This window comes from Antedon mediterranea, chromosome 11, assembly GCF_964355755.1.
Source record: "Antedon mediterranea chromosome 11, ecAntMedi1.1, whole genome shotgun sequence".
Taxonomy (NCBI): Eukaryota; Metazoa; Echinodermata; class Crinoidea; order Comatulida; family Antedonidae; genus Antedon; species Antedon mediterranea.
The window spans coordinates 1,375,566-1,389,362 of record NC_092680.1 but is presented as its reverse complement, the minus strand read 5'-3'; the positions used below and the strand labels follow the sequence as shown (position 1 = coordinate 1,389,362).

Below are 13,797 nucleotides of genomic sequence, written 5' to 3'. Positions count from 1 at the left end.
CATTTAACTAAAAAAGTGGAATTTGGTCGCTGAGTAGATTCTGATTTTTTACAAAATTCTAATACAGTACTATTACGGTAATTTCTGTAAAAATTTTGAGAATTACCGGTATATATAAAATAAAAACAATATGCATGCTCTGACATTATCGTTTGAAATTATAACACACCTGAGCGTATCCTTGTCATTTGATGAGTTACTTTATGTATTAGTTATTATTACTACCTACAGAATACTGTAGTGATATTTAAAGATATATTGTCCCCTTAATAATTTTTTTTTTTTCCAAATTAATGTAAAGTAATAGTTATTCACTTTAATTTTTCATGTTTTTGGGGGTACATTATTGGTAATGTGACTTTGTAAAAAATGCAATGTGTGTTGTGCATATCTCTATATACAATATCTATTATACACCCAAATAACAAATTCTAGTGCTGCCTTTTAAAATTTGACATTGGTTGAAGATGGAAATGAAAAAGATGCTTTATAACAGTATGTTTTTTTGTGTATTAAATATTATTATTATTTTTTTTTTTATTCATACTCATCCAACAGCGAGTAACTCACCAATTACAGGATGGATAAACTATTTAATAATTTATTTATAAATATGTGTTAAATAATGTATATTGTGTTGCGTTTACGAATAATATTATTCATGATTGATACATTAGTCCACAATTTCACAAAAATATGCTAGAAACAAACCTATTATTAATTATAGTTTACTTTTAATTATTTTTGCCATTATTACATATTCAAACTTTTTCGAGTTTTTTCTATTCAATTATTTGGAAATAAACTTTCAAACTGAGGCTGTTAATCTTCCATCAATGAGCTTTGCCATATTGCAGTACAGGTATAAATTATTAATATTTTAATATTTTCATTTCATTACAATTACATCCAACAGCAATACCGCCATCAATTACAGGGTGTCTTTATAAAATAAATATATACAACACTACACAACATGATAAAATTAATAGAAATGCAAATTCAAATCAAGAAGCTATAGTTTTAAAGTTTTATAATTTACTAACAAGTTTTTCTTATAATGTTCTTAATGGTTTCCCCAATATTTGCATTGATGGAATGAGTGTGTATTTTTAAATATGTTTTTAACTGGCCTAACAATAATTTCTTCCTAAAATAATATAAAAGTTTTTGTATAGCGCCAAATTCCAATGAATGAATCACTGCTCATTGGCACTGTGTTACACTTTTCAACTACATGCTTCTTCCCTAAGGGTCATGTCAGTGCAGCCACTTTAAGGCTGTCTCTCACCTGTTCATGACACGTCAGTGGCTGTGTGTGAACTAGTACACCGGGTAACACCCTACTTGTCTCAAAAGATGTACTGGGTTCTTTAAAATGCACATGAGCTAGATGTGTACAATAGACCTACGGTTTATAGTCCTTATCCGAGAAAACTTGTTCTTCCATCATAACCCTGGAGTGAGTGAGCCTCGAACTGCTACATAATTACGGTTCCACTGTCTTAACCTCACTCAGATACACTAATAAGTTATCTCTAATTGTGTATTTTTAATATAGTCACATTCATATGTGTGCCTCCTCCTGAATATGTTGTCTCAAATGTCTTTTCAAACGGCCATTTCGATTAAATTTCTTCCCACAATGTTTACATTTATATGCGACTCCAGTGTGTATTCTCTGATGTTTTTTAAAACCGTGACTTCGTTTAAATGTTTTTCCACATTTTTCACATTCATACGGTTTCTCTTTATTGTGTTTTCTCAAATGTCTTTTCAGTTTACTTTTATGACTAAATTTCTTCCCACAATGTTCACATTCATGTGGTTTCTTTTTTGTGTGTTTTCTCAAATGTACTTTCAAGGCAACACTTTGAACAAACTTCTTCCCACAATGTTCACATTCATATGGTTTGTCTTTCTTCAAGTGTTTTCTCAAATGTCTCGTCAAACTCCCTTTATGAATAAATGTCTTCTGACAATGTTCACATTCATATGGTCTCTCTCCTGTGCGTATTTTTAAATGTGTTTTGAGACCATTACTTTGAGTAAATTTTTTCCCACAATGTTCACATTCATATGGTTTTTCGCCTGTGTGTATTCTTAAATGCTCTGTCAAAGTGCTAGTTTGCTTAAATTTTTTCCCACAATGTTCACATTCATATGGTCTCTCCCCTGTGTGTATTCTTATATGTGTTTTCAAATTCCCACTTTGAATAAATTTCTTCCCACAATGTTCACATTCATATGGTGTCTCTCCAGTGTGTATTCTTATATGTACTTTCAGATCATCATTTCGAATAAATTTCTTCCCACAATATTCACATTCATATGGTGTCTCTCCTGTGTGTATTCTTATATGTGCTTTCAGAACACCACTTCGAATAAATTTCTTCCCACAATGTTCACATTCATACGGTGTCTCTCCTGTGTGTATTCTCAAATGTTCTGTCAAACTCCCTTTTTTCTTAAATTTCTTCTCACAATGTTCACATTCATATGGTCTCTCGCCAGTGTGCACTCTTAAATGTTCTACCAAAGTGCTAGGATGCTTATATTTGTTCCCACAATGTCCACATTCATAATATTCACCAGGCACATCTTTAGTTTGTGTTTTTAAATGATCTTTCAGAATGTCATTACAATAGAATTCCTTTGCACAAAATCTGCATTGATTGGTTGTCTGGTCTTCAACTAACCATTTTGTGTGCGAGTGTTGACATTGTAACTCTTTGCTCTGTATATGTATTCCTAAATGCTCTTTTAAAGCATTTAATTCAAATTTATCTCCACAATGTTCACATTTGTAGTTCATTTTTTTTTTGTTAAAGCAATGTCATTAAGAAACAATAATCTGAAATAATAATAATTTAGTTTAGTTTCATTTATACATAATTTTCAAAAACCAAAAATAAAATACGAAATCCATCGGCACATATAAAGTGTCAATGACTTATTTACAGCACATCTTATCATGTAGGCCAATGGTTTGGAACGCATAATTATTACGTAATTAGTAAATAACATTGTATTCAGGCCAGCTTATACTGTTCCTCACCAAACACTGTGTTAATAAAGAATACGACAAAATATGACAAATGAAATGGCCAACAGTTTCTAGCAATTTATTTTATTTCAAATTATTTTTGTTTATTCTCACAACCTGTACTGGTACTACACTATATCTATTTTTTGGCTATTCAAACTTTTAAAGATTGTTAAAACCATAAGTGCTTTTTTATATCCCCTCTTTTAAATAGTGTTTTATGGTTTAATGATTGTAAAAATGTCTTCCCACAACATGGCCACTGTAAACTGTGTGTACTTTCTCTAATGATTATTGTTAAAGTTAAATTTTATTTCCCATTATGGTGTCTCTCCTGTTTGTATTCTTAAATGTTTTTTCAAATGCCCACTTCCTTTAAATTTTTTTCCCACAATGTTCACATTAATACGACGTCTCTCCTGTGTAAATTCTCAAATGTTTTGTCAAATGGCAATTTTGTTTAAATTTCTCCCCACAATGTTCACATTCATATGGCGTCTCTCCTGTGTGTATTCTTAAATGTTCTGTCAAATGCCCACTTCTTTTAAATTTTTTCACACAATGTTCACATTCATACGGTGTCTGTCAAATGGCAATTTTGTTTAAATTATTTCCCACTATGTTCACATTCATATGGTTTCAATCTTTGTGTATTCTGAAATGTCTTTTCAAATGCCCACTGCTTTTGAATTTCTTTCCACAATGTTCACATTCATATGGTGTCTCTCCTGTGTGTATTCTGAAATGTCTTTTCAAATGCCCACTTTTTTTAAATTTCTTTCCACAATGTTCACATTCATATGGTGTCTCTCCTGTGTGTATTCTTACATGTGTTTTCAGATCACCACTTTGAATAAATTTCTTCCCACAATGTTCACATTCAAATGGTGTCTCTCCTGTGTGTATTCTCAAATGGATTTTCAAATACCCACCTCGAATAAATTTTTTCCCACATTGTTCACATTCATATGGTGTCTCTCCTGTGTGTATTCTTAAATGTTTTGTCAAATTGCTATTTTCCTTAAATCTCTTCTCACAATGTTCACATTTGTATGGTGTCTCTCCTGTGTGTTTTCTTATATGTCTTTTCAGATCACCATTTTTTTTAATTGTTTCCCACAATGTTCACATTGATATGGTTTCTCTCCTGTGTGTATTCTTAAATGTTCTGTCAAATGTGCACATTGCTTAAATTGTTTCCCACAATGTTCACATTGATATGGTTTCTCTCCTGTGTGTATTCTCAAATGGATTTTCAAATGCCCACTTCTTCTAAATTTCTTCCCACAATGTTCACATTCAAATGGTGTCTCTCCTGTGTGTATTCTCAAATGGATTTTCAAATGCCCACTTCTTCTAAATTTCTTCCCACAATGTTCACATTCATATGGTGTCTCTCCTGTGTGTATTCTTACATGTGTTTTCAGATCACCACTTTGAATAAATTTCTTCTCACAATGTTCACATTCATATGGTTTCTCTCCTGTGTGTATTCTCAAATGTGTTTTCAAATGCCAACTTCTTTTGAATTTCTTCCCACAATTTTCACATTCATATTCATCAGGCACATCTTTAGTGTGTGTTTTTAAATGCTCTTTCAGAATGTCATTACAATGGAATTCCTTTGCACAATATCTGCATTGAAAGGTTGCCTGGTCTAAACATGTTGTCACAGTGTTGACATTGTAACTCTTTGCTCTGTATATGTATTCCTAAATGCTCTTTTAAAGCATTTAATTCAAATTTATCTCCACAATGTTCACATTTGTATTTCATGTTTTTTTTTTTGTTAAAGCCCCATTCCCTACGTTTTTTAGATCTAATTTAAGATCACAAACTATATTTAATGTAAAAATAATACTATATGGTCCTATTGCGATAACTTTTTTCGTCTTTAAACGGTTAAAAATGTGAAAAATAAATCGATTTTAATAATTATAGCGGCCCGCTATAAATCCCAAAATGCATTGCGCGCGGATTGATATTGTTGTTTTTCACCTGTAATTCGCCCACTTTTCGATCGATCGTGAAGCCAAAACAAATGGAAGACTCCTAACTTTTCAGGGAAAATACTGGGTTTTCCCCAATTTGTATCAACGGAGTCTGGCAAAAATAGAAAGATAATTAATGCAGCAACTATACAACGTCAGACTAGGTATATAGCTAGCGTACGATGTTCGTACGTTACCGATGTTTACCAGCTAGGCCTACAAAACTAAGCCTAGCTAGGCTAGGCCTGAGACCGTCCACGAGAGGTCGATCGCCGCGAGCTACTTAGGTAGTGCATTGTTTCTCACTTTTTATCATAATTTACCATAAAACGTACATTTAAGACAAGGAATGACATGGTTTAATGTTTTTAAAGTGATATATATGTATTATTTTCCAAAAAACGTCCAAAATTGCAGGGAAGGGGTCTTTAAGGCAATGTCAATTACAAACAATAATCTGAAATGATAATAATTTAGTTTAGTTTTTATTTATACATAATTTTTTTTAAACAAAATAAAATACAAAATTTATCGGCACATATAAAGTGTCAATGACTTATTAACAGCACATCTTATCACGTAGGCCGATGGTTTGGAACGCATCAATTCATAATTATAATGTAATTAGTAAATCCCATGGCAGTTAGGTCGGCTTATACTGTTCCTCATCAAACACTCAGGTGTGTCTTTCTTAAATGAAGATCATAAAAGATAACTTGTGGGGTGGTCTGATCTTTTTTTGTGTGTATATGTTTTACCTTGTTGTTTTTCAAGCTCCTGTAATTTCTTCTTTGCAGTTAATAAGTATGTCTTATGTCTTATGTGTTAATAAAAAATACGACAAAATATGACAAAAAAAATGTCCAATAGTTTCTGGCAACTTATTTTATAAACTTATTTTAGTTTATTCACACAACCTGTACAGTGGTACTACACTATTATATCTATTTTTTGGCTATTTAAACTTTTAAAGATTGTTCAAACCTTGGGTGCTTTTTTATATCCACTTTTTTAAAAAGTGCTTTATTGTTTAATGTAAAAAATGTCTTCCCACAACATGACCACTGTAAACTGTTTGTACTGTACTTTCTCAAATGATCATTGTTAAATTTGTTTCCCATTATGGTGTCTCTCCTGTGTGTATTCTCAAATGTTCTGTCAAATGGTCATTTTGCTTAAATTTTTTCCTACAATGTTCACATTCATATGGTTTCTCTCCTTTGTGTATTCCCAAATGTCTTTCCCACGACCAAGTTTGTTTATATTTCGTTCCACAATGTTCACATTCATATGGTGTCTCTCCTGTGTGTATTCTGAAATGGATTTTCAAATACCCACTTCTTTTAAATTTGTTTCCACAATCATATGCTCACATTTATATGGTTTCTCTCCTGTGTGTATTCGCAAATGTCTTTTTAAAGACCCATTTTGTTTAAATTTTCTCCCGCAATGTTCACATTCATATGGTGTCTCTCCTGTGTGTATTCTTAAATGTTCCGTCAAAGTGCTAGTTTTCTTAAATTTCTTCCCACAATGTTCACATTCATATGGTCTCTCCCCTGTGTGTATTCTTACATGTGTTTTCAAATTCCCACTTCGAATAAATTTCTTCCCACAATGTTCACATTCATATGGTGTCTCTCCAGTGTGTATTCTTATATGTACTTTCAGATCATCATTTCGAATAAATTTCTTCCCACAATATTCACATTCATATGGTGTCTCTCCTGTGTGTATTCTCAAATGTGTTTTTAAACACCCACTTTGATTAAATTTCTTCCCGCAATGTTCACATTTATATGGCGTCTCTCCTGTGTGTATTCTCAAATGTGTTTTCAAATACCCACTTCGAATAAATTTCTTCCCACAATGTTCACATTCATATGGTGTCTCTCCAGTGTGTATTCTTATATGTACTTTCAGATCATCATTTCGAATAAATTTCTTCCCACAATATTCACATTCATATGGTGTCTCTCCTGTGTGTATTCTCAAATGTGTTTTTAAACACCCACTTTGTTTAAATTTCTTCCCGCAATGTTCACATTTATATGGTGTCTCTCCTGTGTGTATTCTCAAATGTGTTTTCAAATACCCACTTCGAATAAATTTTTTCCCACATTGTCCACATTCATATGGTGTATCTCCTGTGTGTATTCTCAAATGTTCTGTTAAACTCCCTTTTTGCTTAAATTTCTTCCCGCAAGGTTCACATTCATATGGTCTCTCTCCTGTGTGTATTCTCAAATGTGTTTTCAAATGCCCACTGCCTTTAAATTTCTTTCCACAATGTTCACATTCATACGACGTCTCTCCTGTGTGTAATCGCAAATGGCTTTTCAAATGCCAACTTCTTTTAAATTTTGTCCCACAATGTTCACATTCAAATGGTGTGTCTCCTGTGTGTATTCTTAAATGTTTTGTCAAAACGCCATTTTCCCTAAATTTCTTCCCACAATGTTCACATTCATATGGTCTCTCCCCTGTGTGTATTCTTACATGTGTTTTCAAATTCCCACTTTGAATAAATTTCTTCCCACAATGTTCACATTCATATGGTGTCTCTCCAGTGTGTATTCTTATATGTACTTTCAGATCATCATTTCGAATAAATTTCTTCCCACAATATTCACATTCATATGGTGTCTCTCCTGTGTGTATTCTTATATGTGCTTTCAGAACACTACTTCGAATAAATTTCTTCCCACAATGTTCACATTCATACGGTGTCTCTCCTGTGTGTATTCTCAAATGTTCTGTCAAACTCCCTTTTTTCTTAAATTTCTTCTCACAATGTTCACATTCATATGGTCTCTCGCCAGTGTGCACTCTTAAATGTTCTACCAAAGTGCTAGGATGCTTATATTTGTTCCCACAATGTCCACATTCATAATATTCACCAGGCACATCTTTAGTTTGTGTTTTTAAATGATCTTTCAAAATGTCATTGCAATGGTGGAATTCCTTTGCAAAATATCTGCACTGATTGGTTGTCTGGTCTTCAACTAACCATTTTGTGTGCGAGTGTTGACATTGTAACTCTTTGCTCTGTATATGTATTCCTAAATGCTCTTTTAAAGCATTTAATTCAAATTTCTCTCCACAATGTTCACATTTGTATTTCATGTTTTTGTTAAAGCAATATCAGTTACACTTTACAGAGAATAAATAATCTGAAATAATAATTAATACATGTAGTTTAAATGATGGCTGTACAAATTTTCTGTACTGTAGACATGAATAGAAAGAAGTCCACTCGCCACAGGCAATGTATTTTGTTTGATATTTTCTATTAAAAAAATACAATTAAGTACAAGTCATCAAATACTGTACTTATTTAACTTTTTATAACAAGACATACTGTACTGCAAATCGAAAAGAATGAAAAAAAGGAAAGAATTTTTTTATACAGACGTCCAAGCCCTCTTCATCTGAAGTATCCCAACATACAGTATTCATATTCGAATCATTCAATCAACATGGATAAAGTGAAGATGGAAACACGCTGGTTTGAGAAAGAGTGTAAAATGAAGGAATATCAGGGCACTAAAACCAACTCACAACAAGGATGGGAGCTTTTTCAAACATTCTAATGTTCATGATCCGGTTCTGACATCATTGGCTAAGTTCAAGTCTACACCGCGGGAAACCGGTTATTCCGCTGATAAAGTCTACAACTGCTAGACCAAAATTTCATGGATAAAACATTCTTTTTAAATAATTATTTGATACCAACATAGATCGGTCAATCACAAAATGTTGTCTGTTGGTTTGAAACACAGCACAGAGCAGATCATAACGCTTATATTCATCATTAATCACAACTAACATCTTAATTGAGTACAAGGCTCAAGCAATTTTCTCTTAATTATAGAAATCAAGTCTGCCAAATTAAGCAAAATACAGTATTATTGATATACTGTACTGTATACTATAAGTTATAACTAATCTATACAAAGAAGCCAAATAATATTGTATTTTCCTTATAAAATTTACAAAAAAATTAATGGATACAGTATGCCACATATGCATACAGTACCCATCAGAACTACCCCCCAATGCATCAAGAATTCATCAAGAATGCGTTATGAATACGTCCAATTTTTGGACGCGTCCGACACTTTCTAGATGGACGTACCGTTATGACTGCTAATTTCCCTAACACAGTTTCGTCAAATAATGTCAATTTTGTCAAGTACTGTACCTGCATAGCTAACCATGTTGCTACAGTACAAACAATGCACTAGACTATTACATTGAAAAAAGCAGAATAGATATGATTACAACAGGATTTACTGTATACTGCAATAGATATTTATCTCAAACTAAGCTGTGGTAAAACAAGAAGAAGGGGGTACAAATTAACATTAAATAGTTCATAAATTACGTCATCATTGTTTGTGAAAAAATACGTACGCGCTGACGATTCTTGATTTTTTACAACGTGACGATGTTTTTGTACTCTTTTAAAGTCTGATATTTCAAAATAACAAGTGTAAGTAAAACTAAATTTTAATATAAAAACAATTAAATTTAATGTTTGTCTTTTATAGTGTAAAGCCTAGATTAAGATATCAGCGAAAACATGTCCTAGGCTGGGGTTGAAGCATCAAAACCTGTAACTTTTACAATTTTCACACGGGCGCGGCTGCGCATGACCGGCCTTGGCTTTGCAATATGTATTGTAAGCATTGTCAGGGAAAAATTTCATTTTAAAATTTTGTTTAGCAATATATGCTAATCAAACTGATTTTGGAGTCAAGAAACATAGTTTTGTATTGTATTTTTTGATACACAATTTTAGAAATGTGTAGCAATAAGGTTGTTTTGTATCATCTTTTTGCTATGCTACACTGGCGAAATTCTTCCCTGATTGTTTCACTAGTATCAGTATTAAATAAAATACTAAGAAGCCAAGGGCGAAACGACTTCTTGTTTGCTTACTCACATTGGTGTCAGATGAAATCGGTCGCGTTTGAAATCGGTCGCGATAAAATCAACTTCCGGTATTTTGTATGGCGCGCCGCTAGAGCTGTACCTTTGATGATATCGGTCGCGTTTGAAATCGGTCGCGTTTGAAATCGGTCGCGCTATTTTGTATGGATCGAGCGGGATGCATGCTAGAGCGGGATATACATTTTTCGTTTATATAGTTAATTGATATTTTTTAGGAACTAGATTATTTATGTGGATATTTTTTACTTGGTTAATAAATATTTATTATCAATCATTAAATTAATTTTTTTTTTGTATTTCACAGGTCTTGGAGAAGGACTGTGTCTTTTCAAAATGGCCATTTCTAAACACGTTTAAATATTATATTAGGCATAATGTTATATTAGGCATATAATAATTTACCTAGGACCACAATGGAAATTTAGGACCACAATGGAAATAAGTTTGCCGTCTCGGTACTTTTTTGTGTTTTTATCCTATTGATTTTATATCAGAATAAAGAAATAAAAATAAAAATAAAATACCTCTATTTATATGTACTGTAATTAATATATTATATAGAGAATATACGTCTGTCGTGTCTTTTATTATGCAAACAATTACGTAAAAGAGAACAATTTATTTAAAAACAATAATTTTTACAATATAGCCCGTAAAGCCAGCGTATCCATTTTTATACAGATTATATCATATCCATGTCGTTAACAACATACTATTCGATCACCTTATTTTTATTTCTATCCGTTATGTAGGATAATATTAAGTGTAATGATTATTGTTGAGGCAAATCACGTGTATATTTTATTTCTAATGTTTAAAATAGTTTTTAGTAAAATGATCATTATATGCGGATGGTTAAAAGGGCGAGTTACTGAAATAAACCCCCGAATAAGCCATATCGACGGAGATGCGCCTTCTATGATCGTGAAGCTGTTTCCTCTAACAATACGTTATTTTGCTGACGGGGTTTCCCCTTTTTAAAAAACACGCACTTGTTAGTATGTCAACTCATGGACAAAACACGTACGGTCGTTGTCCATGGCGAGATAAAGATGACGTCTATTACTAATAACCATACGTTTGAAACGTCTATAGGCCTCCTGCACGTGTTTTTGTGAAACGATTCAATGAGCTATAGATGCTCGATGCGATTATGAGATCATGTTCATTCATTCATTCATTCTTTATTTAGCCTTTAAAATCGAAATACATTTAAAACGTAGGTAACAAAATCAAGACACCTGGAATTGAAATCTAAGGAGGCAAGGATAAGCAAAAGCAATTAAAGTCGCTGTAGCTCACAGGCTTGCTATGATCCATAATAATTCCGAATAAAGTACTGTTTCTATAATTTGACAGTATGATTTATATATAATTTACGTAAATACGTCGGCGATACTATAGATTTTAATTTGAATATCTTTTATTTCTTCATTTATAATAATCATTTAATGTAAATAATTAAGTGCAACTCAGTGTCTCGCATTCATACGCCGTTTAGTAAATCTAGGCCTAAATGTTTAAATATCAGTGCAGATTACCTACTAGCTCTTTGAGAATCGTGTTCACCTTTATCTATCATTGTACATCATAGTCCTACTGTAGGCCGGTAGATTGATTTATAACGGCATATTATCTATATATTTTATTAATATCCTAAAACCATACGTAATTGTTTGCATAATAAAAGACACGACAGACGTATATTCTCTATATATATATTAATTACAGTACATATAAATAGAGGTAAATTATTATATGCCTAATATAACATTATGCCTAATATAATATTTAAACGTGTTTAGAAATGGCCATTTTGAAAAGACACAGTCCTTCTCCGAGACCTGTGAAATAGGCCTACAAAAAAAAATTAATTTAATGATTGATAATAAATATTACCAAGTAAAAAATATCTACATAAATAATCTAGTTCCTAAAAAATATCAATTAAATCTATATAAACGAAAAATGTATATTCCGCTCTAGCATGCATCCCGCTCGATCCATTCAAAATAGCGCGACCGATTTCAAACGCGACCGATATCATCAAAAGTATAGCTCTAGCGGCGCGCCATACAAAATACCGGAAGTTGATTTTATCGCGACCGATTTCAGACGCGACCGATTTCATCGTAAACCCTCACATTCCTCATCCCTCATAACACGCCTAGGCTAGAGTTTAGACTAGCCATAATAATATATCTTAACTTAGTTAGTAACTAGGCCTAGGCCCTAGCTAGGCCTAGTTAGGCAGGCTAGGCCTAGCCTGCCTAATAGTATTACCTAGGCCTAGGCCTACGTGTAAATTAAAAATATTTCATCTTACTTTTGACAATTAAACAACAGTTAAAGCTTCAAACTCACGAAACCGGAAGACGGAATATACACATTCAAGCTAATATTAATAAAGATCTTCAAATTTTTTTTATGGTGATAATATAGCCCGGGTTCGGTTGTGGTGGTACAACGGTGGCTTTGCGTGGTAGAGGTAGTAGGAGATCTGAGAGGAGGATCAGGAGAGGATGAATCGAGCGCGCACGAGGATCGAGAAGGAAGATGAAAGTATGGAACGCCGTTACTGCCTCCTGATCTGAAGCGAATAGCAGTACAGAACTAATCATTTCAGCAATTACCTCGAGGTATTTATTTATTACAAGGGCGGATATAGGACAATTTTAAGGGTGGTGAGGGGCTCAACATTAGGCATGGTGACGGAGCCGCCAAGGAGCAAGGGGAGCAAGGGGAGAAAGGTGCTAGAGTAATTTACGTCGTTCCAATTTACGGGCTGGTAAAATACTGGGTATTCAGTTTCCTGGTGGTTAGGTACTAGCCCTAATTAGTTATCACATGACAACTATCTTCTGTTTTAACCTAAATGAAACCAATACATATAAAAATGAGGGTGTACCACACTAATAACAACATTTTATTTTTGTCAAAAGAATTTTAAATATACAGTTTAAGAGCCCAGTTTAGACTGGTTAATGTCGACAAACATAACAAAAATATTAATATTATTTTGGCCTATGTATTGTAGAATCTGTAAATAATAATAAATAATAAAAAAAAAAAAATAATAATAAAGCCCCCAGAATTGATGTTATCTTTCTCGACAAAGCGTTTGATAAACTGCCTCACCATATTATTTTAAATAAGCTGGCTAGCCACTTTAATATCAGAGGCAATGTCTGGAAATGGATCAAGTCATTTCTATTGGGACGTTCCCAAAGAGTCTTGTATCAAGGATCCATTAGCCCATCATCCCCAGTTACCTCTGGCATACCACAGGGCAGCGTACTTGGACCCCTTATTTTTAACTTATTTATAAATGACCTTCCCTCATCTATTATTTCTCCATGTGCATTGTTTGCCGATGACACGATAATTTATAGAAATATATTTACTGTAGACGATGAAGTTGTTCTTCAGTGTGATCTGATCAGGCTTTCCTCTTGGTGTGATCTAAATGAAATGGAGCTTAACTTAAATAAAACCAAGGTTCTCCACATTACAAGATCAAGGAAAGAGTATAGACCTGTTTATCGTATAAATGACTTGCCTATTAAATCCGTATCTAGTCATTGTCATCTGGGGGTCACGATTAATAGTGAACTTACTTGGGATGACCATGTAAACTTAATTATTTCTCGTTCAAATCGAATTTTGGGTTTTATTACTAGTATTGCAGGAGGATCATCCCCTTCAGCTATTTTCTCACTCTATAAAGCTCTCATTGTCCCCATCCTTGAATATGGTGTCCCAGCGTGGTTGCCTCGAACCAAAAAACTTACAGAACGTATCGAG

At 33.2% G+C, this 13,797-nt stretch overlaps 1 protein-coding gene and 1 pseudogene across 2 annotated transcripts; both read right to left on the bottom strand.

The window, feature by feature from the left end:
- Nucleotides 1-751: 751 nt before the first annotated feature.
- Nucleotides 752-4,749, bottom strand: LOC140063014 (uncharacterized; annotated as a pseudogene).
- A 716-nt stretch (nucleotides 4,750-5,465) lies between these two features.
- Nucleotides 5,466-12,519, bottom strand: LOC140063174 (uncharacterized). 2 transcript variants are annotated; one of them, XR_011847582.1, is made up of 2 exons: nucleotides 12,320-12,519; nucleotides 5,466-5,494 (listed from the first exon to the last, which is right to left on the bottom strand). XR_011847582.1 is itself a non-coding variant. In XM_072109646.1 (2 exons), the coding sequence occupies exon 2, from the start codon at nucleotides 8,161-8,163 to the stop codon at nucleotides 6,364-6,366; it is 1,800 nt and encodes a 599-aa protein (XP_071965747.1). In that variant the 5' UTR covers nucleotides 8,164-8,210; nucleotides 12,320-12,495; the 3' UTR covers nucleotides 5,647-6,363. The 2 variants fall into 2 exon arrangements, 1 of the variants encoding a protein (XP_071965747.1); XM_072109646.1 differs by lacking the exon at nucleotides 5,466-5,494 and adding an exon at nucleotides 5,647-8,210 and having other exon boundaries at nucleotides 12,320-12,495.
- Nucleotides 12,520-13,797: the final 1,278 nt, after the last annotated feature.

Excerpts from the sequence above, each read along its gene's own strand:
- LOC140063174 (XM_072109646.1), bottom strand. The coding sequence starts at position 8,163 with ATGAAATACAAATGTGAACATTGTGGAGAGAAATTTGAATTAAATGCT.